General features: G+C 40.7%; 1 protein-coding gene across 4 annotated transcripts; it reads right to left on the bottom strand.

The window, feature by feature from the left end:
* Positions 1-17,767: 17,767 nt before the first annotated feature.
* irf1b (interferon regulatory factor 1b) lies at positions 17,768-26,987 on the bottom strand. 4 transcript variants are annotated; one of them, XM_034605961.1, is made up of 10 exons: positions 26,822-26,986; positions 25,978-26,070; positions 25,338-25,437; positions 25,071-25,238; positions 24,908-24,948; positions 24,660-24,780; positions 24,435-24,548; positions 24,278-24,306; positions 23,966-24,083; positions 22,872-23,691 (listed from the first exon to the last, which is right to left on the bottom strand). In XM_034605961.1, exons 2-10 carry the CDS (start codon positions 26,062-26,064, stop codon positions 23,588-23,590), a joined length of 882 nt encoding a protein of 293 aa, XP_034461852.1. In that variant the 5' UTR covers positions 26,065-26,070; positions 26,822-26,986; the 3' UTR covers positions 22,872-23,587. The 4 variants fall into 4 exon arrangements, with proteins under 4 accessions (XP_034461854.1, XP_034461853.1, XP_034461852.1 ...); XM_034605963.1 differs by lacking the exons at positions 22,872-23,691; positions 23,966-24,083; positions 24,278-24,306; ... (5 more) ...; positions 25,978-26,070; positions 26,822-26,986 and adding exons at positions 17,768-17,907; positions 18,102-18,130; positions 18,259-18,372; ... (4 more) ...; positions 19,835-19,927; positions 20,350-20,506; XM_034605962.1 differs by lacking the exons at positions 22,872-23,691; positions 23,966-24,083 and adding an exon at positions 17,806-17,907 and having other exon boundaries at positions 26,822-26,987.
* Positions 26,988-27,702: the final 715 nt, after the last annotated feature.

The following is a 27,702-nucleotide window of genomic DNA, read 5'->3' as shown; positions in this document are numbered from 1 at the left end:
TGTGAATGAGCTGTTTTTTCTTTTTTTTTCGTTGCTGAAATGCTGCCCTGAATGACTGGAGTCATTCAGGGCTATGACCTGTAATTCATTTAGAATGAAACCAAATGGAAGTCAGCCAGGTCACCAGCCAGCGAGGACGTCAGCTGCCTGTGCAGCATCGCAGGAATTAGTTCAGGATGTGTGTTGATAGATTTGAACACTGAAGGTCGACATGGTTTAACTGTTTTTGTGACCACACTGTCACACCTAGCTACCTATGAACACTTCCTCTATTGAGGAAAAGTTACATTCTTACGTCCCACACAAAACACTCCCAACATCTAGCACCAGTTTGTGTTTTGCATTAATGTGGGATGATGCTTTGACACTAAATTATTAGGTTTTTTTTATCCACTTGACTATTAAAACTACATAATTCTCTATCTTGAAACAGTTACTTTTAAGAAAACCATGTATGTAGAATTAGTCTGAATGTTATCTTGGTCCAGATAATGTTATCTTCTATTTAATGTTTGAGGCCATACCATACACATACACTCCATACAATTATTTTCCTCTGCAGCTGTATATTATGTAAAACAAAATAACTGTGGCTGAAATACACTTAAAATTTTGATGTATTTATGGTGATGGAAAAAGGTGATGCAACATATCTGAAATGGGAGAGAAGGATTTCGAGGATCACTTGAAAGCTCCATCGAATCAGCGAGAAAGGTGGGAAAAGGCGCCACCCCATGGATAAATGTATCACTGCATTACATTACATTATTATGCAGAACCTTTAAAATAACGAGACAAGTTTCAATTAATAATAAATTAATCCAGATATAGTGATGTAAGGTAACTAAGTACATTTACAAAAATACTGTACTTTAAGTAAAAAAAATTGTTACTTAACCTGAGTATCTTAAATTTCTTTAATCTCTACTCCACCACCTCAGAGAGGAATATCGTACGTTTTACATTATTCCAAAAGCTGGAGTGTTTCCAGATTTCAAGCCATGTTTTCTTGAAAAGGAGACAGAAAACTCACATATCTCAAATATGAGTCTGAGAACTTTTCCACAAGAGGTAAGTGGAAAGTATTTTTGTAACCAAGGTTAATGGACCATGTAATGTTTCTTTAAACGATATATTCTCAGAAGCTAACAAGCATCAGCCTGCCTCTTATTGTACAGCGTCTCCATTACTGATCAGTCCACCTCCAAATTATAAAACTCCTGCTTGATGCTACGTTAATGTAACTTGTTTAAACTCCTTTATCGTGTAGTAAACAGCAAAATGTGCTCTTCTTGTACTTGCTTCCATGGCTGGATGAGGCTGTGCTAGCAGGCCTCCCCCTCAGTGCACGGCCTCCTCGGCCTCTCAGCCTCCCCCTGAGGGCTATAGCTTTTTAAAAAATGTTTAAATTAAATGCCAACAAACAAGGCTCATTCCTGATTTGTTGTTCAAACAATTCAGTCTCAGGTTAAGTGAGAAACAAACGTGTCGGCCTACAAATTACATGAGAGCACACGAGGAAAAAAAACATTTAAACACAGACAAAACCAAATAAACAAAAACAGAAATGGTTGTATCTCGTATTAACTTATCTGGTAATGAAAGCAGCCTAAGAACTTTTTTGTGTTTGACAAATTTCAGTTATTTAAATAAAAGTTTTAACTCACCCTTAATATACAACATGAATAACTGCAGATGTATTATTCTTCATGCACTGACCCTACATAGACATTATTTAATATACAACATGAATAACTGTAGATGTATTGTTCTTCATGCACTGACCCTACATAGACATTATTTAATATACAACATGAATAACTGCAGATGAGTCACTGCTGCAGTTTTGCATTTCGCCTGAAGTCCTGGCTGAAGTAAAAGTGAAACCAATGTGAACGGTTCATAGAGGCCAAACCGTCTGCTTCTTAGTTAGGTTTCTCCAGTATTTACCACATTTATGGAAGAATCGACCTCTACACTGTCATTTTCACGTGGATTATTCTGATGGAAACATCATCTGAGGTGAGTCTTGTTATTGTAGACTGGACATTGTAGCTGTAGTCGAAAGCCTCACATAGAGATTGGGGGTATGATGTCTCATAAAGAAAAACTATAATCATGCTCTCTCTGTATATGTAAATATGGGCCTGTATACATAAACTATACTATGCTATACTATACAATCTATAAATAATCCTCGTAGGCAGAGTACAGCGCACTCTCTGCTGTGTCAATGAAAAAAGATATGTTCGATATTTTTAGTAGTGAGGCCTCACTGAGTAAACACTTTTTAAGGAGGGTAACTAACTACATTTAAGGGTCTTGCACTTATTTATGTATTTTCATGTTTTGTTCCTTCTACTTCATTTCATCTCCGAGGGAAATGCTGTGTATGTCATTGCTCCACATGTATGTGGTGGCCAGAGTTACCTGTTAGATGTCATACTACTACGAAGTGAAAGTGAAACTTAAAGCACATCGATGAAGGGTAAAACCAGGGATTCTACGTCTAGTATTTATTCCTGCTCAAACATAGAATGATCCTATAAAATACATTCGGTTGCATAACCTTAAACTACCCAACTAGTAAAGTGTGCTGGAGAATCCAGAAACTTTACTCAAGCAAAAAGTAGCAATGCTGTAATTTAAAAGGGCCAAATTCCAACTTGAAATTCTGCATTTAATTCCTTTATTGAATTTAAAAGTTTGTAAATATTACTATTAATAAAGTACTTACGATGCGTGAATATAACATTATGATATAATTCATCACCAAGTTGTATGCGATAATGTGCAAGTTGAATTTTTCTCTTTAATCTTTGACATTACATTACATTTATCTAATTACTCTTGTTGGTTGTGTGTCTAAAAGTCTAATCTGTAAAGTAGCTAAATCTGTCAGATCAGTATTGTGCAGTAAACGTATATTTGCCGCTACTTGTAGTTCAGTAAAATAATTAAATGGCATTAAATAGAAATACCTCAGTTTAAATTGAGTAATTTACAATTATTCAGTGATAAAAAAGCTGTCGTTTACAAAGCAGCACTTTAATCATTTAAAAATCTAGTAGCCACCAAACGTCCCTTTGTTTATTTTTATTCAAGTAAAATGTAATTATTTTTTTCCTGTCACTAATTCTTTATGAATTAAAATCAGTTCTCTCAAGTGGACTCAAGAGGTCACCATTGGTTAGCATTTAAATGAACGCTGTGTTGTGAATAACCAGTAGGTGGCGCTAAGGCTGCAGAATGTAACCTATCCACATCCTAACCTTGACTCTGGTCTCTGGTGCTCATGAGAAAAAGGAAGTAGAGCAGCCTCACTTAAATGACTCACTGGGTACTTTCCTTCTCCGTTTTCTCACCTTGAAACTCGGCGTGCACCCTCACATGATCATTCGTGTGTTTTTCAAGGGATTTGCACGTGTAAGTGGATGTGAAGAAGAAACTGTGAAAATTCACACGAGAGATGTTCACATCCCTTTTTTTTTGTTATCGCAATCTCCCCAGCAGAGCTGTTGAATAAGAGCCATACAGGACAAACAGGAAATGAATCTTCTAATCTGGGGCGAGTGATATTTAGTCCACGCTGAACCTGATGGTCCTGGAGCGGCCTTTACATAACGGCAGCATTTCAGGAAGGAGTAGAGCCAACAAATATTTGAATGGCACAAAAGATGGAGCAAGCTCTCACAAGATTCTCTCCCGCACACCATCACCGGGGTGAAGTTGTGCACAAACAGAACCGATGATGTGTCACGTGTCAGTTATGATCAGGAAGAGCGCGAACAATGGCGAGGAGCTGACAAGCAGAGGAGTTGGCACAGAACATTTTCAGTTGTCAGAAGCAAGTTAGGAGTGAGATTACGTTTACAACAAAGAGTTACACTGATAAATACTTCATAGGTACCAGGGGAATTTAGAGGAAGACTCAGTAATTCATATTATCTCGATGCATCTGCACAGTTCAGTCATTACCTTTGACTGAACCCAATATACAAATTTCACAGATGTGATTTTTTGTTCTTTGAATATAATATTTAGCCATTTTTTGAGTCTTCATGACCACTGACAGTACAGTTGTCACTATTCATACATCATCTATGTGCTGTTCTTTCTCAATCATACATCAATCACATAGTTGCCGCTCAGGCGAAAGGACACAACAGGGGATCGACCCACCGACTCTCTGGTTAGGGTACAACCCGCTCTACCTCGTGAGCCACAGCCACCCAAAGACAGGATGAGAATGTGGTTGGTCTCGGTCTGCACTGTTCTGTGTGTTCTGTGTGTGGGGTTTGAGACCTCAACTTACTTAGAGGCTCATCTGTGCCAAGTTCAAGTTCCTGTTGACGTTTGCTGTGAATCATCCTAAAAGAGCCACAACTTTGCATCTCGGCTCAGTCACGAGTTGAGGCGACACAAACAACACTAACTTGTCTCTGTTTAGTGTGTCAGCCATATTATCAACTTAAAAAAAAAAAAAGTGTGCATGAATAACAATAACTATCAACTCTGATGATCAAAAACCACAAAAAAGGGGCACATTTTCCTGTAGACTGGTTGTTGTAGGGTTTGTGGGACTACGTCTCTGTACTGTGGTGATATGATGGTTTGCCCTCAAAGATAAGACGAGCTTTAAGACGACTGACAACCTGAATACAGTAAACTGGGGAATGTTTTAAAAGCAAACCTGCCTCGACAGAAAAATGTCTATCAGACAATGTCAGTATAGTCCACTGAGGAGGCCATGTTTTCATTTTGTTTGTCTGTTAGTCAGCAGGATTATGCAGAAACTACAAGATAGACTCATCTGATGCATTTCGTGTCAGGGAAGTTTTGATATTGATATTTTTTCTTCAAAGTTTCCGTTGATCACTCTGAGAATGATTCATGGATCTTGATCAGGCATGTTTAGATATTTATGAGTGTGGTGCCGAAACTAATTTTGGGTGGCTGTGGCCTAGCAGGTAGAGCGGGTCGTCCTCTAAGAAGAGAAGTCGGCAGTTCGATCCCAATCTCCAGCGTTTCTGGATGCAGAAGTGTCCTAGGAACTGAACCTGAATTTGCCCCTGAAGGCTGTGTGGGCAGTGTGGTGTGTAACAGAGCAAGTGCTGCACATAAATGAACTGTATTAATGTGTGTGTGAATGGCAGAAACTATTCTGTAAAATGCTTCTAGTGGTCATCTAGACTAAAAAAGCACTACAGACCATTTAGAAATAAAACTCCACTTCTAGTAAATGTGTTTTAATAAGGGCACAGCTGGCAGAAGTATGTGCTCTAACTTGACAAATGAGTTTAACTTCCCTTCCATTTCAGTGCATATTGTTCATGAGACTTGTTTGTTTTATTATTTCTGTTATGGGTCACTTATCTAACGCTGTGTCAGGTGTCCTAATTCTGCCAACTCCACCCATCTGGTTCTACCAGGAGTGTAAAACAAACACAACCTAGATCTGGAAGCCTACTCGTCACCTGTCAGAATCAAACTCATTCACTGCCACGAAGAAAGAAAAAAAAGTCCACTCAAGAAAAACACAATGACTCTTTCTGATTATCAGTTTGGTTCATTCCATAGTTACTCTGGGTTCCTTAAAAAGCTACTACTGTCCAGAGCTGAGCCAAAATAGTTCAGCTGCAGCTCAGCCAAGATGAGCAAGGCAGGGGGAATGTGGAGACTATAAAAGCCTCAGTTGCATTTCCCAACTCTCGGACAGTTTCTCAGAAATTCCTCCTGCACTCTGTGTGAAGCGCCCCCCACCAGCCACATGTAGGAACTGCACTGGCAGAGCCTATTCTTTCTAGTCATGTGATTTAGCAGAAATCAGGCCTCTGGGTCAGGCTGCATCTGGCAGAGCAGAGAGGCTGCGAGGGCCCTTGACTCAGCAGTTGTTTCGAAATTTGTGGTTGTTAAGTTTTATTTCTCTTATCTGAAGATTACTCAGTTAATAATTGGCTCTCGGTGGGACTTGAGATATTCAATTTATGCTCTTAAAAACATGAACTCTTTTAGGTTAGACACAAAGGGCACTCCAGCCCTCAGAAAGTTTAAATGAAGACTTTAACATTAGAACATTCCTGTGATTCTGCGTCCTCCATCATGTCCTATATGTTCTCTCTAGTTTTCTCTATCCATCCACCTGCATGTTGATCTATGTCTGGAATACCAACTATTGATGTGACAGGAATTTTATAGTTTACATTTTCTACACTATCTAAGTGTGTTTATCATGATACCTACTATAATATGTATATTTTCTGCATTGACGACACATCATGTGATTTGTTCAAAATGGATTGTGGGTATTTAAGATGGCGACATCGGAGGTAGAGCCTTTTACTCGAAACGTCCCTGGCAAATAAATCCTTTAACAGGAACTTTAGGTTTGCGGATTTTCTCTGTTCTTAATGCAGCCCTGTTAATCACATGTGGACATTTTAGATTCAGGCTCTTGTGGTGGATATTTTTTAAGCAAGGTGCCTTTATTGGGGGGTTTTGTTGTGCCATGAAAAGGAATGTTGGAGTTTCTCATGTCATAATTTTGCAGAAAGGCCAGAAAGCTGCTTCCAGACATGCTCTGAACTCCCGACATTCTCTAGAAGGGCTGTATGTGAGAACGCAAAAGAGGCTCCGGACCTTCTCTGGAGTTTCTCCGGCCAGCCCCCTAAGTAAGAGCAGGATTTTCTGAATGAGCCGATGTGAGAACATGGCAGGAGATCGTCTGGAGTGGTATCGATGAAAATGAACATCGAAAGTACCCAGTGAGTCATCTCAGGATGAAAAAGCGGTGCCACGCCCATAGAGACCAACAAACAATTGGAAAGCTTTTGTTGATGAAGGTTGGTGTTGATGTGCTGTAAACAAAAAAGAATGATCTCAGCAGAGGAATGAAGAAGTTACATCCTGCCTCGGTGTGTTGCACCAACCCTGAACTCACCAGAGATTCCTTTGTTCCAGGGTTTCCTGAGGGGGAGAATCTGCCTCAATCTGCTGCATTGAGGCAAACTCCGCAGAAACTCAGGACCCCATCGTGAAACGGCTTGAGAACGCACACACAGGCCGCCATGCCTCAGAAATGCTCACATTTGGTGTGAGAGGTTGCCATGAGCTAAAAGAAAGCATGGGAGCGTCTTGTAATGGGAGAACTTCACCAGCCCACAGGTGGAGAGGCTGAAGAATGAGGATGCACATGAGGAAATAATTCAAGGTGGACAACTGGCATGAGGTGGAAATTAGCACCCGGCAAAACAAAAAAAAAGACCCAACCTGAAGCACAAAGAACCACATGAATGCACACTTCCCTATCATGAATGAATTTAAAAACAATTGTTTTAACAGGTTTCGCTGCCTGCATATTTGGACTCGCAGCCCTTTTGTTTTCTTCCTGTGTGTGTGTTGACTTTCCACTTAGCTCATGGCCACACCCACAGCAGATGGCACAGTCGAAAAGAGACGTCTCCACAGAAAGGTTATTTCAGGACAAACAGGGAGGTGACCGACTGTGGAACGGGCACGGCTATAGCCACCTCACACATCTGCTGAGGCCCAATTAAGCCCCCTCAAGAAAGACATATTTAGTTAATGAGCCAGGTATTCTGTGACGTGTGTGTGGGCCTGGTACCTGTCATTCAGTCAACATGAACTTCTTCTTGTCACAGTGTTGTTGTTAATTCTCGGCTGCATGGCACTGTGGGTTGGCAAAGTGTTTCAGCTTTGCACATAACAGATGTGTCAGTCATTGCCTTGTGGTCACTTGAAGGGGTTGTGGCTACACTGTTGGATATTCTTTGAAAAATACATTTATTTAAAGACACAATAATAAACACCTGATATCTTCGCACTCCCACACATTGTTCAACCCTGGCCCTGTGTTTTACGATCAGAGTTAATGCAGTGAATCCAGAGAGAGAGGCGGCATGCAGTAAAACTCTCTCTAACCCCTCGCTGGGAGGTTTCAGAGATCGTACAAGCGTTTCCTGTCTCTCGACACCAAAAGCCTCTGTTAAGTAACAAGACACATTGTTGAGACTGGCTGTTACTCATTGAGAGAGTGAAAGCTCTTTACACTGCTGTTAGCTCTGCCACCGATCTGCTTAAATGTTCGCCCTTTGAGATACAGTGACACGTGTCTCTAAATACACTCACTGACATACACATTTAATATATACATACATATATAGGTGTTATGTTGAAACCCTTATAGATCTAGTGCGAGCACAGAGGAGGACCTTTTCAACCCTGAGGGCAGATCATTTTTTGAAAAATGAAAAGAAAAATCATGTCGCTGATTTAGTTTTTTGTTATTGCTGCTCTTTACCTGAGTATTTACAGAAGTTGAATATTTCCAGGGCCATAGATACGTATGTTAAACCTATACTGGTATATACATGCATGGTATGTTTGAGTGAAATTAAATACTGTATGCTCTTTCTGGATTTCATTCGTCACTGTGGCAGAGTCAACTTTCTGCTGATCAATGAGCTTACCCACAGTTCTCCAGTGATGTTGTTATGCCTCAACTCCCTCCATCCCATTCTAAATTTGGTACAAACGTTTAGTTGGACTCATGGATGAACCGATTAGAATTACTTGGGCAAAGGTCAAAGTCACTGTGAAACGCTTTTTTTGCCTTGTGAACGTGGAAAGCCTGGTGGCAATTTCTTTGAATTTCGTACAAATGTCTACTTGGACTCACAGACTCACAGATGAACTGATTAAAATTGATTAAAATTTGATGTTCAAAGGTCACGTGACCTCACAAACCCCCTTTTTGCCTCCTGAATGCGTTACTGTAAGAACATCTGGATTTGGGTGGTCATAGGTCAAGGGCACTGTGGCCTCAACAACCATGTTTTTGGCCTCTTGAACATCTCACGTGTGAGAGCAAAGTGGTTGGTCAATTTCCCAGGGAGAAATTCATGGATCTTGATTAAAAACAAAATCTGTCATATTTAGGGAACTGTGAGTTTACACTTTGTTGCTACCTGACAGCAGTTATGGGATGGGATGTGTTCTTCTGAGTGCTAATAGTGTGTATTTTTATTTGAGGGTGTTACAAGATTACCCAAACCCTCAAGGGTTGTTTCCAATACATCACTGTGTGTAAAGTGTATCAATAATGAAGTGATGTGTCAGCTGGTCACTGGAGAAGCAGTTTTTCATTAAATTTCCATGATGTAAAATCTCATGTATTTCGTTCCTGGTTGAAAGCCAAACGCCGAGTTTTGTTTTGCACCTTGATGCGGTTTTACAGGCACCGTGCCATTCTGTTGTATGGCATACACCCTATTTGTGTGTGTGTGTGTGTGTTTGTGTGTGTGTGTGTGTGTGTGTGTGTGTGTGTGTGTGTGTGTGTGTGTGTGTGTGTGTGTGTGTGTGTGAGACACAGCAACAGACAGGGTTTCAGGTCTTTCCAGTAAATCGTCTCACTCTAGTAAACCGTCCTCTTGGTCCTGTCTTCCTTTCCTCTTTTCACAAGTGACCACATTCTAACCCAGTGCCAACCACCCCCCAAGCAAAGCTGTGCAACCAACATGAAACCTCGTCTCACAAGGCCGACAGAAACATGGCTTTAGTGTTTCCAGAAAGTCAGCTGACTTATTGCCACTCCTCTCTCTCTCTCTCTCGCTCTCTCTCACCCCCACCGATTACTTTACCCTCCCACAACCCCACACACATAGAAATGCGCTTTTTTTTTGTGTGTCAGAGTTGTTTATCACAGCCAAACAGTATTGGATTACAGTAATACATGAGAGTTTACATGAATTAGGCACCTGTGCAGCTCCCTCTGTGTTTTTTACGCCAGCGGTGGTGTAGTGTTCAGTGTTCACACGCTTACCCCATGTAAAAATAACTGTCCCACACTGTAAAAATACTCACATTAAAGAGATAGTTCACCCAAAAATGAAATTTCACCCATTATCTTCTCTTCACTATGCCGATGGAGGGTGGGTGAGGTGTTTGAGTCCACAAAACATTTTGGAGGTACAGCGTTGCAGCCAAAGCGTTGCAGCCAAATCCAATACAATTGAAGTAACTGGGGGACCACTTCTTCAAACAAAAAAAACCATTCATCATTTACACCATGTTTTTAGCCTTAAAGTCCTCTGATATCCTCCTCAGAGCTTCGTTTGCACGTGGATCACAGATGTTATTTGTCAGTGGTGAGTAGATAATAAGTGAGTTTTCATTTTGGGGTGAACTATCCCTATAAAGTTCATGCTCCTACAGTAAAAATGTAAAAGTGAGGACCCAAAGTACCAGAGGTAAAAGTAAATGCGAACAATTATAAGTTAATGAAGGGTTGCTAATCACCATCCCTTTGTACATGTGACAGCTAAAGACTGCTCTGGTGTTTCCAGTAAATCACATGTCTACTAGCTACTGAGACACACCCACAAACACAAGAGATTCTATCAATCATTAACATTTCTGAATTAAATCTGCATTAGTGGAAATGTTGTATCTCCTTCTCAGCTTGATTCCTCACATTAAACTAAATACCAGAGAGTGTAATTATTTATTTATAAATGAATATATAAAAATATCTCCTTCAGTTTGTGTCAGTTTCCCCATAAGTGCAAATATGAAAACTTTTATTTTACACTTTACACATGTACAAATTTTAATTTAACCCTTTAAAATATATGTATTTGTATATTGCGTAGACAACTACTTATTCAAAATATATGTGAAATAAAGATTATAGTATAACTGTGCAATATTAAGCCTCAATTACATTTCAACTGGATCAGACCGTGGATCTAAATTGCCTCCAGATCATTTTGAAGGTTTATTTTTTAAATTTCACCATGTTGGAGGAAACAGAGAGCTTCTCTATCATGGCAAAAAGAAAGATTCACCCTCCGTTCGGCAATTTATCTGTTATTCAGCTCAATATAAGTCATTGCAGCAACAAAACAAGCATTGTGCTTTTACTTTGCAGAGATGTTATTTTGAAAAGTTGTGAATTTGGGCTTGAGGATTGTGCCAATCTCTGAAATAGCCAACATCCAAAGAATGGATATGGAAAATAACACCAGTTCAGTAAATCATTCAAACTTATACACTACCGTTCAAAGGTTTGGGGTCACCCAGACAATTTTGTGTTTTCCATGAAAACTCACACTTTTATTTATCAAATGAGTTGCAAAATGAATGGAAAATATAGTCAAGACATTGACAAGGTTAGAAATAATGATTTTTATTTGAAATATTAATTTTGTTCTTCAAACTTTGCTTTCGTCAAAGAATGCTCCATTTGCAGCAATTACAGCATTGCAGACCTTTGGCATTCTAGCTGTTAATTTGTTGAGGTAATCTGTAGAAATTTCCCCCCCACGCTTCCTGAAGCACCTCCCACAAGTTGGATTGGCTTGATGGGCACTTCTTGCGTACCATACGGTCAAGCTGCTCCCACAACAGCTCAATGGGGTTGAGATCTGGTGACTGCGCTGGCCACTCCATTACAGACAGCATACCAGCTGCCTGCTTCTTCCCTAAATAGTTCTTGCATAATTTGGAGGTGTGCTTTGGGTCATTGTCCTGTTGTAGGAGGAAATTGGCTCCAATCAAGCGCTGTCCACAGGGTATGGCATGGCGTTGCAAAATGGAGTGATAGCCTTCCTTATTTAAAATCCCTTTTACCTTGTACAAATCTCCCACTTTACCAGCACCAAAGCAGCCCCAGACCATCACATTACCTCCACCATGCTTGACAGATGGCGTCAGGCACTCTTCCAGCATCTTTCCACCTGTTCTGCGTCTCACAAATGTTCTTCTGTGTGATCCAAACACCTCAAACTTTGATTCGTCTGTCCATAACACTTTTTTCCAATCTTCCTCTGTCCAATGTCTGTGTTCTTTTGCCCATATCAATCTTTTCTTTTTATTGGCCAGTCTCAGATATGGCTTTTTCTTTGCCACTCTGCCTAGAAGGCCAGCATCCCGGAGTCGCCTCTTCACTGTAGACGTTGACACTGGCGTTTTGCGGGTACCATTTAAAGGAGCTGCCAGTTGAGGACCTGTGAGGCATCTATTTCTCAAACTAGAGACTCTAATATACTTGTCTTCCTGCTGAGTTGTGCACCAGGGCCTCCCACTTCTCTTTCTACTCTGGTTAGAGCCCGTTTGTGCTGTTCTCTGAAGGGAGTAGTACACACCGTTGTAGGAAATTTTCAGTTTCTTCGCAATTTCTCGCATGGAATAGCCTTCATTTCTAAGAACAAGAATAGACTGGCGAGTTTCACATGAAAGTTCTCTTTTTCTGGCCATTTTGAGAGTATAATCGAACCCACAAATGTGATGCTCCAGATACTCAACTAGCTCAAAGGAAGGCCAGTTTTATAGCTTCTCTCACCAGCAAAACAGTTTTCAGCTGTGCTAACATAATTGCACAAGGGTTTTCAAGGGTTTTCTAATCATCCATTAGTCTTCTAAGGCGATTAGCAAACACAATGTACCATTAGAACACTGGAGTGATAGTTGCTGGAAATGGGCCTCTATACACCTATGTAGATATTTCATTAAAAACCAGACGTTTCCACCTAGAATAGTCATTTACCACATTAACAATGTATAGAGTGTATTTCTGATTAATTTAATGTTATTTTCATTGAAAAAAACAGTGCTTTTCTTTGAAAAATAAGGAAATTTCTAAGTGACCCCAAACTTTTGAACGGTAGTGTATATAAGCCACATGAATAGTTATAAAACAAATTTTATTTTATGAATAACATTGACTATAAAATCTTCTTTGCAGATAATCCAGGTAGACTGAACACAAAGTTCACTCTGCACCATAGACTGTTTATAAAAAGCTCAAGAGACAAGGCTCAGCACACAAACAATAAAAGGTTAAAAAATATGACAGTATATTTTAGGACTCACTAATGACAAGAGTTTGTGATCCTGTGGCGTTGTGCTAATGACCTTCTGCCACGATGTACTTTGTGTGTGTTAGTATGAACTGTATTTGTACAGCGGCAGCAGTTACAACTGAAAACCGATAGTAAATACACATCCAAACCTGAAATCCAACTCCTGTGGTTCAATGTCTAGTTTTATATTTAGCTCATTCCTTTCAAATATGAATTAGAGCAGGAGTGCGTGTGTGTGGCACAGACATGTGGCACAGAGAGAGTAGTCGTCAGCCCGTGTGAGACGAGCTGCTCTAATGAGGGATGCTCACGTTGATGCCTGTTATCGATCAAGAGCAGCACAGCAGTGGTAGAGAGAGAGTTTCTGTAATGCAATTAAAAAAGTCTCAATTACAAGTAACATTGTTAAAGTTGTATAGATTGTCAAGTTCATAAATTTATATTAAGGCCATATTGGAAAAAAAATATAGAATTTTAGAATAAAGTCATAATATTCCAAGAATAAAGTCTCATGACACAAGTACGTGGGACCAGCACATCCAGGGGAATTGTTTAAATGATGGACTCTGGCTTTGAGGTGTTTAAATTCAGTGTAACTCAGTGCACATTAATGAGCAGTGGGTAAAAGAAGTAAAAGTAAAAGAAATTTCGAATGCTGCAATGTCTCCCATTAAGTGAAAATATCTGCAAAAGTACTTAACTGGCATCAGTTTTCATTACGTTAAGACAACTATGCTTGGATGTGTTTGCAAAGACAGACACTAACAGTCGGAGACATGTGCACACACACACACAGACACACACACAGACACACACACACACGCACAGTAGTACTCCCAAACAGAAGTTGTCAAAAGTTAGAAATTTCAAGCTGCACCCTAGATTTTTAGAATTTTGACGCCAACTCGAGCTCATAAATAAAAGACCATCAATTGTGCCGACTAATTATCTTTTGTCCTGATCATTTCTCTGTGATAATTATAGAACCGTAACATTTTAAGTTCTAAATACTACAAATTAAAGGGTCACTGCTCACCAGGGATTTGTTCAGGGAACGAGAATTTCAATACTATATTCAACCCAAACACTCACCTTTAGGAAGTCACATTTTTCTCAGTCTTCATGAAAACCCCTGGAGAATTGCTCTTTAGACCCTGTTTTGAACTTGTTTGGCCTCAGTCTGGTCAAAACTTCCAATGTTGTGTTTTACCACCACAGTTTAATTATTGAGGGCAACTTTACAATTGAAACTTAATGAAGTTAGTTTAAAGAAATACTTTGCCAAGTTTACAAAGGCCTTAAATATTCTTTGTCCGCTTTATTCGTAGACTATGTCGAGCTTTTGGAAGTCGTCGTTTTCACAGTGACGGTTCAGAAAACTCTTCAGCCAGTATTTCACAATAAGAGGCAATGATGTATGATACCTGCAGTGCATTCCCCCAACTCTGATTAAAACCTCTCAGGCTACAGATCGTAGATCGTGAAGAAAACCTCGGTGCAGCTTTTTTATGTAACAACTTTGTTTCACTCCAATGAACTTGACACATTTATGCTTAAAAGTTATGTTTTTCTTTCATGTCTGTGAGCTCACAGTCAAGGACAGGACCGCTGCACAGGATCATCAGTCAGTGTCAGTGTCAGTGCGTTTCTCTGCCCATATAAAAACAAGACATTTCTCCAGAGCTGGAAAAATCTTATGGTCATATGTTAAATACTCACTCTTCACCAAACTTATTATAGACGTAAAAGTCGTAAAGTTGCATTAGCCATTTGATTTGGGGGCGTTTTTAGTTGACAAGTTACTAAATAAAGTACTATACAATAATGAAACAGAGCAGGAACGGCTTGACCTTTTGTTTTATTCTATATGGGTCAGTATCAATGGATTTTACACTTCCCATAATGCACCTAAGAGCCTTTTTTAAGGTTTAATTTCTCTCTTCTAAGTTTGTGACTCTGGGATTCTGTTAAAAAGTATCTCCAAACTATATCCGATCGACGTTTTCAAATGGTGACACCCAAGTAATCTTTTCAGACAATCCTCCAGCAGAGCAGCAGGAGAAATAACTCAAATGATTTTACACAGTGTGACTTCTCTTTTCTTTCTGTGTAACCATATTGTTTTTCTCCCACTCCTTTCTTCCTCATTTTCTCCACTCTTGGGTTTCTCTGTAATACTGTAAGGTCTCGACCAAGATAATGTTTAATTAATTATTATAAAAAAAATTGTATTCAATTTTATTCAATACCCACTATCCACCAAATGCAGGGACTGTCCCACCGGGTACTGTGTTTTGCATCCTGAGTCCTGTCTGTGGTTAGAATTAAGTGTGGTTAATTATTAATAAAAACAATGATTCTCAAATAGTCAGTATGATGATTATCTGCATTAAACCAGAACACAGTTGTTCTATAACCTTAACCAAGTGCAGCATAAAACAACACAACACAACCAATAATCAAATGTTATAGAGAAACTTTTAATTGGTGTCAATAATTATTATGTTTTCAAATAAGATGAATATACAAATTAATATCGAGGGGACAGTGACCCATCAACATATAAATAAGTAGGATGTGACTCAGACTTTCACACAATAAAATAGGATTTAAAAATACTACTATGAATAATAATAATATAGCAGTGATAATAATACACTACTCTCACACACACACACACACACACACACACACACACACACACACACACACACACACACACACACACACACACACACACAGTATGCATGGCAGTCTTTCATTAACAATATCTGCATTCAGCGCTTGTGTGAAATCATATATCACTCTTACTCTTACTCATTGTAAGTTTATCACAATAACTTAGTAAAATAGCATGTGATGTCATTTTGGGAAATGAACCTGGAATTTTGAATATTTATATTCAGGACATCCCTGTGCAATCCAAGTATTAACAGCAGTGTGGCATTCTGGGTGATATCAGCCAGTGTCATGGACAGAAAAAACCTAGGGAAATACCAAGTCGGGGAGATCTCACCCTGCTGGTTATTGTGTGTGTGTGTGTGTGTGTGTGTGTGTGTGTGTGTGTGTGTGTGTGTGTGTGTGTGTGTATTAGGGGAAGTAACCAGCGTACAATTCTGTCATTTCACAACTATTAAAAAACAACATCAGCTCAGGGTGTTGTGTTGTTTAAATTAATCTAGTAAAATGTTTGTACTCGCCAGTGGAAAGCACCAGAAATACCTTTCTCTGTTTCCCTTTTTCCTCCAAACACATAGAGACATGTCAGGTGTGTTTTTGCAGCCACCTCATGCGAGGAGGGGGCAGGGCAGAACGGTTGTGAGTTGTGGGTTTGCCACCATTTCTTTTCAACTTCTCAGAGACAGATTTAAAGGATAATGATTTCTTATCAACAAATCCACCACGAAAATTACTGTAAGCGACAATCTGTGAAGCCAAAGCCGGAAATCTTTTTCCACTGTGCCGTGAGACTCCATCACTGTCAGGAAACTAATAAAAACACATCAGTAAAAACACACTGGGCGAAGACATATTTCTGCATTAGCATAAACACAGACACATACACAATGTTAAGCTCGGGTTATAGTGCAAAATATATAATATAATAACCCCTATCAAATGCACCAATGATTCCCTTTGACTTACATACTAACATACTTACAAAACTACAAATGGGAGATTATTTGGACATGTGTTTGTGTGTGTGTGTGTTTATTCTCTGTATATTGTTATTTAGGTAATATAATTTTCAATCGGTGCTACGACTGTTTTGATGCTGCTATAACTGTCTTCACTATGTGTATGTATTTAATATATATATAAAGATATTTAATCTTTGACTATAGAGAGAAGCCCCTTACAATTTCATTGTACCTGAGTATAATGGCAATAAAGATCTTCTGATTTCATATTTCTGAAAAAACTTCTGCACATTTTTACACAGGTTGCTTTGGTTTAGGCAACACCTATTTTCAACTTTCTGCATCATCCTACAATTGATGTTCCTGTAGATGGTTGTTCTGGTTTTTTGAAATTCACTAACTGATGCATAATTGTACGAATCATCACATCGCAACTGTCGTATCATAACTTTTCACCTGTACTTTGATCAAATAGTGATCACACTGTGGCCCTAACTGATAACTGATAACACACACTGAACTATAAGCAAAGACTCTGAAAGTCATGAAATACATTTTTCAAGTAGTGGAAGAATTCAGGATACCCATTTATAATGAAGCCCATTATTACTTCCAATAATCAGATCCTGGTTTTTTGGTTTGAGCTTTATTTAACATTGTGAGATGTTTTACAACATTTTCACTGATTTCTCAGAGAATAATTGATGGATCTTGATGGAAAATATTAGGCATGTTAATGCCTAATATTTATGAGTGTGTAACTTTGGTGCAACGTTTGGCTGGTTGGTTGGATGTTTGGTTGGTAGGACGTTTGGCTAGTTGGTTGGATGTTTGGTTGGACGTTTGGACGTTTGGTTGGTTGGATGTTTGGTTGGTTGGACGTTTGGCTGTTTGGACGTTTGGCTGGTTGGACGTTTGTCTGGTTGGACGTTTGGCTGGTTGGACGTTTGGCTGGTTGGACGTTTGGCTGGTTGGACGTTTGGCTGGTTGGACATTTGGCTGGTTGGACGTTTGGCTGGTTGGTTGGATGTTTGGTTGGTTGGTTGGACTTTTGGCTGGTTGAACGTTTGGCTGGTTGGACATTTGGCTGGTTGGACGTTTGGCTGGTTGGTTGGATGTTTGGTTGGTTGGACGTTTGGTTGGTTGGATGTTTGGTTGGACTATTTGCTCGTTGGTTGGACGTTTGTCTGGTTGGACGTTTGGCTGGTTGGCCGTTTGGCTGGTTGGATGTTTGGCTGGTTGGACGTTTGGTTGGTTAGATGGTTGGTTCGTTGGTTGGACGTTTGGCTGGATGCAAGCTAATTGCATACTTCATTGTTCAGGAACCCCATGACGTCTAAACTGCTCGTCAAAAAGTGTGAGTCTCTCCCCAGTTGCTTGCAAATCTGAAAGAGCAACACTGGACTGAGTACAGCTATGTTTTGTACCACTTCTTTTAACAATCAATCTCATGGTTCAATGATATTATTATTATTATTATTATTGTACAGGCCTAATGGGCAGAGTAAAACAAACATGGGTATTCCTGTCAATGAAAACTGCATTACTATTAAGAGTTGGAGCTGAAGGCCATGCTTACCTCAATAATGTCCTGGGAATAGCTGTAATCTAGAAGTTCACATCGAAGAGAGAGAGGGAGAGAGATGGGAGAGGACATGAGTATGGTGATGATTGAATTTACCTGATTTCAGGCTACTTGGGTTAATCTTTAACCATTTATTGGGTCGATGTCTTACCGGGGCTGTGGTCGGGTGAAACTTGAAAACTCTGGCAAAAGTTGCTTGAAAAGGTCTCTCTCTCGACCTCGAGTGATAAAGCCCAGTCAGGGGCCGAAAGTTCCAATCCACAAACTGCAAACAAACAGCAGCATTAAATACACGACCTGCTCCAGTTCTCCAGCTTTCCCTGCTCACTGTAGTGTTTCGACCGGAGGACATTATCCCGCCAGTTTTATTCCTCACCTTGATGCTCTGTCTGCACCGTACTGTCGACCGTGTTCTCCTGGGTGGACTCTTCCATCATTGACACATCCACGGGCGACTGAGTATCGCTGTAGTTTGTGTCTTCCTCTATCTTGACCATCTGGTTCGGCAGAGACATAAAAGCCAGACAGATTTAGGACATTCCTACAGTTGCACAAGTTGTATGTTTAGCTGCTGCACCAACACATTACAATAATATCATCATTTGAAATCATCCTCTGACAATGTAAAAATATGTATTTACCTTCCTCCTCTGCTTTTTGTCCTTTGATTTTCTATGTTTATCTGTGTGGATGAAGGAAAAAAACAGTTTGGTTGGTTGACCTCTTAAACTGTAGTACAAACTGATCAGCGTGCAGCAGATGCTGAGCACAAATCGCTTGCTCACTTCCTGTCGGTTGACTCACCTCCAGACTTTGGGGTGACAGGCAGCATCTTGAAGACGCGCACGGCTTGTTGGCCCTTGTGGATGCTCTTGTCTTTCACCTCCTCAATGTCAGGCAGCGAGTTCATTGCGTTGCGGAAGTTGGCTTTCCACGTCTTTGGGTCGGTGATCTGGCCATTAGTGTACTTCCCTGCAGGATGAACTTTGTTCAGTCACTTTCATACATTCTTTTAAAAACAAAGTCAAATGTTCTGCTTCTTTATTTGTAGACAGTGTGTATGTTGCTCACCGGTGTGGATGGCCCACATTTTGAACAGAGAGGCGTCCTTGTCCATCTCCCAGCCGTGCAGAGCCGCATGTTTCCAGGGAATGCAGAACATTTTCTGGTCCTGGAAAATACAAAAGGACACACTGTTTTGGTAACAGAGTGGACACACGTTCAACAAAGAAAATATTAAACAAGAGGTTGCCACTTAGACTGAGCATCTACTGTAACTCATAGAATACTGTTTTCTATCTGTCGTAGCCACTTTAGGAAACAAAATACTCTGACACAAAAAAAAATTGTTTGTTGTGTTTGGAAGAGATTTTAAGTGATTCTTTTTTCTCTAATTTCCTTGGCACACATAAGACTATGCGGACATCTGTGAGAAAGACACCAAACTTAGTTTAATTTGATCTCTGTCTCACTCCTGACCTATTTTCATCAGTTTGATGTACCAGTGGGTGTCAAACTGTCAGTGTTGAAAGTCACACTTACTGCCACCAAAAACAAAGCTGCTGAGAGTAACATGCAAATATGGAGCAAAGAACTTTCCCTATTTAAGACACGTTGAGCCCTGCAGATATCACTTCCCTCATGAGGATATTCACTACATGAAGACTTTTTTTCAGTGAGGACCGTTTGAACGACTCATGTACTGCTTGAGGAAATCGACCTCTTACCTTGTCAACCCAATTCAGCCCCGAGACGGTGTTGGACTCGATCATCTTCTCCAGCCACGGCCTCATCCTCATCCTGGAGACAGGCATGTTCGCCTAAAATACGCAGCAGAGAGGAGAAGTCTTTAGATAAACGAGGAATGCTGTGTGTTTGTTTGTGTGTGTGTGTGTGTGTGTGTGTGTGTGTGTGTGTGTGTGTGTGTGTGTGTGTGTGTGTGTGTGTGTGTGTGTGTGTGTGTGTGTGTGTGTGTGTGTGTGAGTGTGTCTGCCTGTGTGTGTGACTATGATTTACAGTAAGGAGAGCCTCTGCTTTGATTTACTGCAGCCTGCTGTTTTACGCGCATGCAGGAGGGTTCATGGCCGGGGCACGCAGGGGTGCGTTTACGTGCCCGAGTCAACATAATGATGTTATCCAAGACATGATCTGTGATATCTGTTCTCAGTAGAACAGTAAAAGATATTGCAGTATGAGGCATTCGGTGTAAAATAAAGTCTTGAATTAGTGTAAGATCACTTACAGTATTTGTTGTTGTATTATCCGTAAGAGGGAATGCGCAAAAGCTATTGTCCGGTTGGAGTAAGTTTTCTCCAGATAATCTTCCCTTCTTCTCTTGATCTTGTCTTTGGGTTTTCCTCTTGCAGACTCTTCCTGGTCAGAAGTGAACAGAAGCTGTTGATAACGGCGCAGCCACTATTTATACACAAAGCTGCGCACCCGGTTTTTCCCGGGTGCGCACTGCAAAAAGTGTCCACACCCGGCGCGCACACACCGCCTAAAAATCTAATTTCTTTCACGGAGCGTGGAGGAAAATTCATAAATTCTTCATACGACAGCAGCTCCAGTTATTGCTGCTACAAGTTTATTCATGACAGGCTTATTCCTTTCGTAAATAAAGTGTGTGTGCATGTTGGGAGACAGAACAGGTTTAACTGGAAATCATTTTTTACCGTGGAATGGCGCATGCACTGCTGGTACTTCAATTCAGCGCCTCAACCGTTTACAAGAAATCATGCTGTTTCCCCGGTGCGCGCAGCCAAACGTTTGAACGTTTGGCTGGTTGGTTGGATGTTTGGTTGGTTGGACGTTTGTTTGGTTGGACGTTTGGCTGGTTGGACGTTTGGCTGGTTGGTTGGTTGTTTGGTTGGTTGGACGTTTGGTTGGTTGGACATTTGGCTGGTTGGTTCGATGTTTGGTTGGTTGGACGTTTGGCTGGTTGGACGTTTGGCTGGTTGGTTCGATGTTTGGTTGGTTGGACGTTTGGCTGGTTGGTTCGATGTTTGGTTGGTTGGACGTTTGGCTGGTTGGACGTTTGGCTGGTTGGTTCGATGTTTGGTTGGTTGGACGTTTGGCTGGTTGGACGTTTGGTTGGTTGGACGTTTGGCTGGTTGGACATTTGGCTGGTTGGACGTTTGGTAGGTTGGACGTTTGGCTGGTTGGACGTTTGGTTGGTTGGACGTTTGGCTGGTTGGACATTTGGCTGGTTGGACGTTTGGTAGGTTGGACGTTTGACTGGTTGGACGTTTGGCTGGTTGGACGTTTGGACCTTTCTTTATAGTGCTATGACCCTGTCTTTCACCTCAGACTGTTTGTTATGATGATATGAGTTTATGTTGTCAGTAAGTGGGCGCCTTTATTTTCCTTTTGTGGTTATGAGGTGTAGTAACGTTGGTCTTCACAGCTCCTGAGTGCAACAATTCAAATCCGTCAAATTTGTGGATATGTCTTTCTGTCTTTCTGTCTTTCTGTCTTTCTGTCTTTCTGTCCGTCTGTCCGTCTGTCCGTCTGTCCGTCTGTCTGTCTGTCCGTCTGTCCGTCTGTCCGTCTGTCTGTCTGTCTGTCTGTCTGTCTGTCTGTCTGTCTGTCTGTCTGTCTGTCTGTCCGTCTGTCTGTCTGTCTGTCCTTATTTCACCTATAGAGTCACTTGTCACCTCTGACTTCTGGTTTAACCTGACTGGTAAAGTAACAGCAAAAAAAACTAGGTATAATTGAACTAGACAAAAATTGTAGGAGATGTGCTCTGAAATATTAAACAATCAATCAATGTTTGATCATATCATTTCTTTGTGTTGCTGCAGAGGAGGAAATCTGGGCGTCCACCTCCACATCGACAACAGGAAGAGGAAGCAGACATCGTGATGGACGAAAGTTGTCTGACAGCAAAAAAGGGGGACGTACAGTAAAACATTTGGTCTGTGGTTTGAAACCATAAACGTATCAAAGGTGGTTGTTTATCTGCAGCTGTCATATCATATGTCTAACATTCACTGACTAGAACCCAGTTTTCTTTCATAACAATAAAACATTCCTTTGAGTTCAACAACATGTAAATATATACTACAAAAGCTCTGTAATGATAACCTATACATAATAAATGATGATGAATAAGAAAGTGTAGTGTGTCTGTGTGCTGTTTTTTCTATTTGTTATAATAAAACTGTACAATCCATTATGAAGTATTCGTTTTAAACTAATGATTTTTTAAAAATGTTTTATGTTTATTTTTTTATTATTTTTTATTTGAGGTCCAGTCTACATTTAACAATTCAAAAAAACATTAATTGAGGTGTGTGCATCAGACTGGTTATAATATACTGCAGAACTGTTTGAGGAGGACTCACTAATGACGAGGAATAATTGTGAAGTAGCCCGGGAGCATTAACACATGCAGGACTAAGAGCAGGCACGTTTAGAACTGAGTCTGTTTTGACAGCACAGATAGTGTGAGTATTGTGTTGCTATTAAAGTGTGCATGTTGTGCAACGACTCTATTTCCTCAGAAGGTGTGGGGATTCTTGGGGGAAATCCAAATAAGGAAGGAAAAAGGAATATCTTTTGAATAATAATCAAACACAAGCGGTGAATCTTTAACAGCATTTACTGCCCATTTACAGAATAACTTGTGTTCTCTACAGTTGGGTAATAACCTGCTCTTTTGTGTTTGTATTGGATTTGTTTGAAGAGTTTTCGAGTGGACAAAAGTAAATTAATTTTAAATCAATAAAGCATACATGACAAATTAAAAACGAGAAGTCATATTCATTCCAATATTTACAATATTTTTTATTTATTGTATAAAAACTCTCACACACACAAAAACAGGTATTTACAGAAACCATTTACTACTGCTTTAAGTAAAACAGCTGCAAGATTATGAAGAAGGGATTTTACCAGAGGTTGAGAGGATTGATTGAGAAGACAGATTGACAAGACACCTTATCATCCTTTTCACTAATATTCACTCACTAACGGAAAGAAACTTTAAAAATTTATTTTACACCATACATTTATATCCTGTTTCATGTTAAGTGAACTGCATGTTAAAGCCTTTTTATTTTCCAAGGTAAAGTATTGGTGAGCATGTATTAATAGCTGAGTAAGATGTCCAGGCTATTACTATTATTACTGAGCATCACAGATGTGTTGAACCAGCCAAAAACATCGATAATGGGCAGCAAGTCCTTTAACAGCAGTGCACGTCACATCCTCTCTTCATAACTTCACATAAAGGTTGAGGGAGATCAGGGAGGCTCTCGGAGCTGGCGTTGATCGTCAGACACGCGGCGCGCACGGTTGGGTTGGAGGAGGAAGGGAGGGAGGGGTCCGTGCTTTAGCTTAAAGTGTGGACGCCGCCTGTCACAGACTGGAGGGGGGATGACGGGAGATTCGACAGAGAGGATGAGGGAGGGTGGTGGTCAGGAGGAGCCTTTAAAGTTCAGTGTCAAAGCATTGCCCTGTCCTGTCCTGTCCTGGGACAATCAGAGCATGGAGGTCATCTGATGGCAAAGCACGTTCCAGGGGTCGTCCGTGGGAATGTCTGACGACAAATTTGTGTAATGTGGCATCTCGTCTAAATCGTCGGCTGTGAAACAAACAGGAAACACAAGGTCAGTGTGTTGAAGGAGAATGACGGAGAGAGGGTCTAACAATGGGTGCTGTTAGTTGGGATGATGGGAAATATAGGATCCAGTGTTTATGACCCTTAATGGGGACTAAAAGTCAGAACCACTAAAACAATAAACAATTGCTTAAACATTTCAAGGAGAGATGGCTTTTATTTACCTTAGCTAACAATATGTATCAAATTTAGCTTTTAGTGAAGTGTGGATTATCTTAGAGACCGTTGCAACATTTACCTGAGGAAGCGTCACTCCAATGGCTCCCTGGACTGGTGCACGCTTCATTGCTCAGGAACCCCATGGCGTCTAAACTGCTCGGATACAAGTCTGAGTCTCTCTCCAGTTGCTTGCAAATCTGAAAGAGCAACACTGGACTGAGTACAGCTACGTTTTGTACCACTTCTTTTAACAATCAATCTCATGGTTTAATGATATTATCATTATTATTATTATTGTACAGGCCTAATGGGCAGAGTAAAACAAACATGGGTATTCCTGTCAATGAAAACTGCATTACTATTAAGAGTTGGAGCTGAAGGCCATGCTTACCTCAATAATGTCGTCGGAATAGCTGTAATCTAGAAGTTCACATCGACGAGAGAGAGGGAGAGAGAAGGGAGAGGACATGAGTATGGTGATGATTGAATTTACCTGATTTCAGGCTACTTGGGTTAATCTTTAACCATTTATTGGGTCGATGTCTTACCGGGGCTGTGGTCGGGTGAAACTTGAAATCTCTGGCAAAAGTTGCTTGAAAAGGTCTCTGTCTCGACCTCGAGTGATAAAGCCCAGTCAGGGGCCGAAAATTCCAATCCACAAACTGCAAACAAACAGCAGCGTTAAATACACGACCTGCTCCAGTTCTCCAGCTTTCCCTGCTCACTGTAGTGTTTCGACCGGAGGACATTATCCCGCCAGTTTTATTCCTCACCTTGATGCTCTGTCTGCACCGTACTGTCGACCGTGTTCTCCTGGGTGGACTCTTCCATCATTGACACATCCACGGGCGACTGAGTATCGCTGTAGTCTGTGTCTTCCTCTATCTTGACCATCTGGTTCGACAGAGACATAAAAGCAAGACAGATTTAGGACATTCCTACAGTTGCACAAGTTGTATATTTAGCTGCTGCACCAAGACATTACAATAATATCATCATTTGAAGTCAAATATGTATTTACCTTCCTCCTCGGCTTTTTGTCCTTTGATTTTCTATGTTTATCTGTGTGGATGAAGGAAAAAAACAGTTTGGTTGGTTGACCTCTTAAACTGTAGTACAAACTGATCAGCGTGCAGCAGATGCTGAGCACAAATCGCTTGCTCACTTCCTGTCGGTTGACTCACCTCCAGACTTTGGGGTGACAGGCAGCATCTTGAAGACGCGCACGGCTTGTTGGCCCTTGTGGATGCTCTTGTCTTTCACCTCCTCAATGTCAGGCAGCGAGTTCATCGCGCAGCGGAAGTTGGCTTTCCACGTCTTTGGGTCGGTGTTCTGGCCATTAGTGTACTTCCCTGCAGGATGAACTTTGTTCAGTCACTTTCATACATTCTTTTAAAAACAAAGTCAAATGTTCTGCTTCTTTATTTGTAGACAGTGTGTATGTTGCTCACCGGTGTGGATGGCCCACATTTTGAACAGAGAGGCGTCCTTGTCCATCTCCCAGCCGTGCCGAGCCGCATGTTTCCAGGGAATGCAGAACATTTTCTGGTCCTGGAAAATACAAAAGGACACACTGTTTTGGTAACAGAGTGGACACACGTTCAACAAAGACAATATTAAAACAAGAGGTTGCCACTTAGACTGAGCATCTACTGTAACTCATAGAATACTGTTTTCTATCTGTCGTAGCCACTTTAGGAAACAAAATACTCTGACGCAAAAAAATTTTGTTTGTTGTGTTTGGAAGAGATTTTAAGTGATTCTTTTTTCTCTCATTTCCTTGGCACACATAAGACTATGCGGACATCTGTGAGAAAGACACCAAACTTAGTTTAATTTGATCTCTGTCTCACTCCTGACCTATTTTCATCAGTTTGATGTACCAGTGGGTGTCAAACTGTCAGTGTTGAAAGTCACACTTACTGCCACCAAAAACAAAGCTGCTGAGAGTAACATGCAAATATGGAGCGAGGAACTTTACATAATTAAGACACGTTGAGCCCTGCAGATATCACTTCCCACATGAAGAGTTTTTTTCAGTGAGGACCGTTTGAACGACTCATGTACTGCTTGAGGAAATCGACCTCTTACCTTGTCAACCCAACTCAGCCCCGAGACGGTGTTGGACTCGATCATCTTCTCCAGCCACGGCCTCATCCTCATCCTGGAGACAGGCATGTTCGCCTAAAATACGCAGCAGAGAGGAGAAGTCTTTAGATAAACGAGGAATGCTGTGTGTGTGTGTGTGTGTGTGTGTGTGTGTGTGTGTGTGTGTGTGTGTGTGTGTGTGTGTGTGTGTGTGTCTGCGTGCGTGTGTGCGTGAGTATGTTTTACAGTAAGGAGCCTGCTGTTTTACGGGCATGCAGGAGGTTGAGTAGAGTTCATGGCCGGGGCACGCAGGGGCGCATGAGCGGGCGTTTACGCGTGGGAGTCGACGTAATGAAGGGTCGAACAGGATTAAAAAAAAAAGTAACTTCCTGATTGTATTTTTATGGGTTTTGTCTCGAAACGAAGTTTCAAATTTGCGCGCTCTATTTAAGCTGTGTTACCGGTTGACATGAAACGTTGTAGAACTTGTATCAAGGCAGGAGGCGTTTGGAGACGTGCGCCAAACTGATCCCCCGCGCTGGGGAGAGCGCACATCGCCTTCGTGCACATCTGCATTCATACAACACAAATATTTTCTTTAAAAAAAAGATCAACCACTTAATCAACTTCTGTGAATACGCGAGAGTTAAACTACCCAAACTCTTGATTATTGTGAATGGCACATTCACAATAGTAAAACATTAGGGTTTCTGCATGATGTATTAAGGCTGAAGACGTTATCCAAGACATGATCTGTGATATCTGTTCTCAGTAGAACAATAAAAGATATTGCAGTATGAGGCATTCGGTGTAAAATAAAGTCTTGAATTAGTGTAAGATCACTTACAGTATTTGTTGTTGTATTATCCGTAAGAGGGAATGCGCAAAAGCTATTGTCCGGTTGGAGTAAGTTTTCTCCAGATAATCTTCCCTTCTTCTCTTGATCTTGTCTTTGTGTTTTCCTCTTGCAGACTCTTCCTGGTCAGAAGTGAACACAAGCTGTTGATAACGGCGCAGCCACTATTTATACACAAAGCTGCGGCGGGTTTTCCCCATGTGCGCACTGCAAAAAGTGTCCACACCCGGCGCGCACACGTCACCTAAAAATCAAATTTCTTTCACGGAGCGTGGAGGAAAATTCATAAATTCTTCATACGACAGCAGCTCAAGTTATTGCTGCTACAAGTTTATTCATGACAGGCTTATTCCTTTCGTAAATAAAGTGTGTGTGCATGTTGTGAGGCAGAAAAGGTTTAACTGGAAATCACATTTTACAGTGGAATAGCGCATGCGCTGCTGGTACTTCAATTCAGAGCCTCAACCATTTACAAGAAATCATGCCGTTGTGAGCAAAGAGGAAGTGCTCGGCAAAACATGAGCTCTGGGTGCTTTCTGCACGTAGACCCTCATACTTTAATGACTGTCCCTCTGCACATATTTAACATGTGGCACCTCTGATTATTGCAATATTTGCAGCAAAGGGTCACAGCTTTGCACGTTTTGTTAATGCTGTCATTTACTGAAATGAAATGAAATATCGAAGCATTACAGGTTTGTTGTTAAATGTTGTACCATACATCATTGTATATAGTCATAAACTTTATTTGTGCAGCACCTTTTAGAACAAAGTTACACAAGGTGTTTTACACGTTGCAATGAAAAAAAAAGTCTTGATAACAACTTTTTCACTTTAGTAGCAGTGATAAGTCCATTATCATGACAACAAGA

Source organism: Hippoglossus hippoglossus, chromosome 14 (assembly GCF_009819705.1).
Source record: "Hippoglossus hippoglossus isolate fHipHip1 chromosome 14, fHipHip1.pri, whole genome shotgun sequence".
NCBI lineage: Eukaryota > Metazoa > Chordata > Actinopteri > Pleuronectiformes > Pleuronectidae > Hippoglossus > Hippoglossus hippoglossus.
The sequence above is the reverse complement of the archived record's forward strand: the minus strand, read 5'-3'. Positions and strand labels throughout refer to the sequence as shown.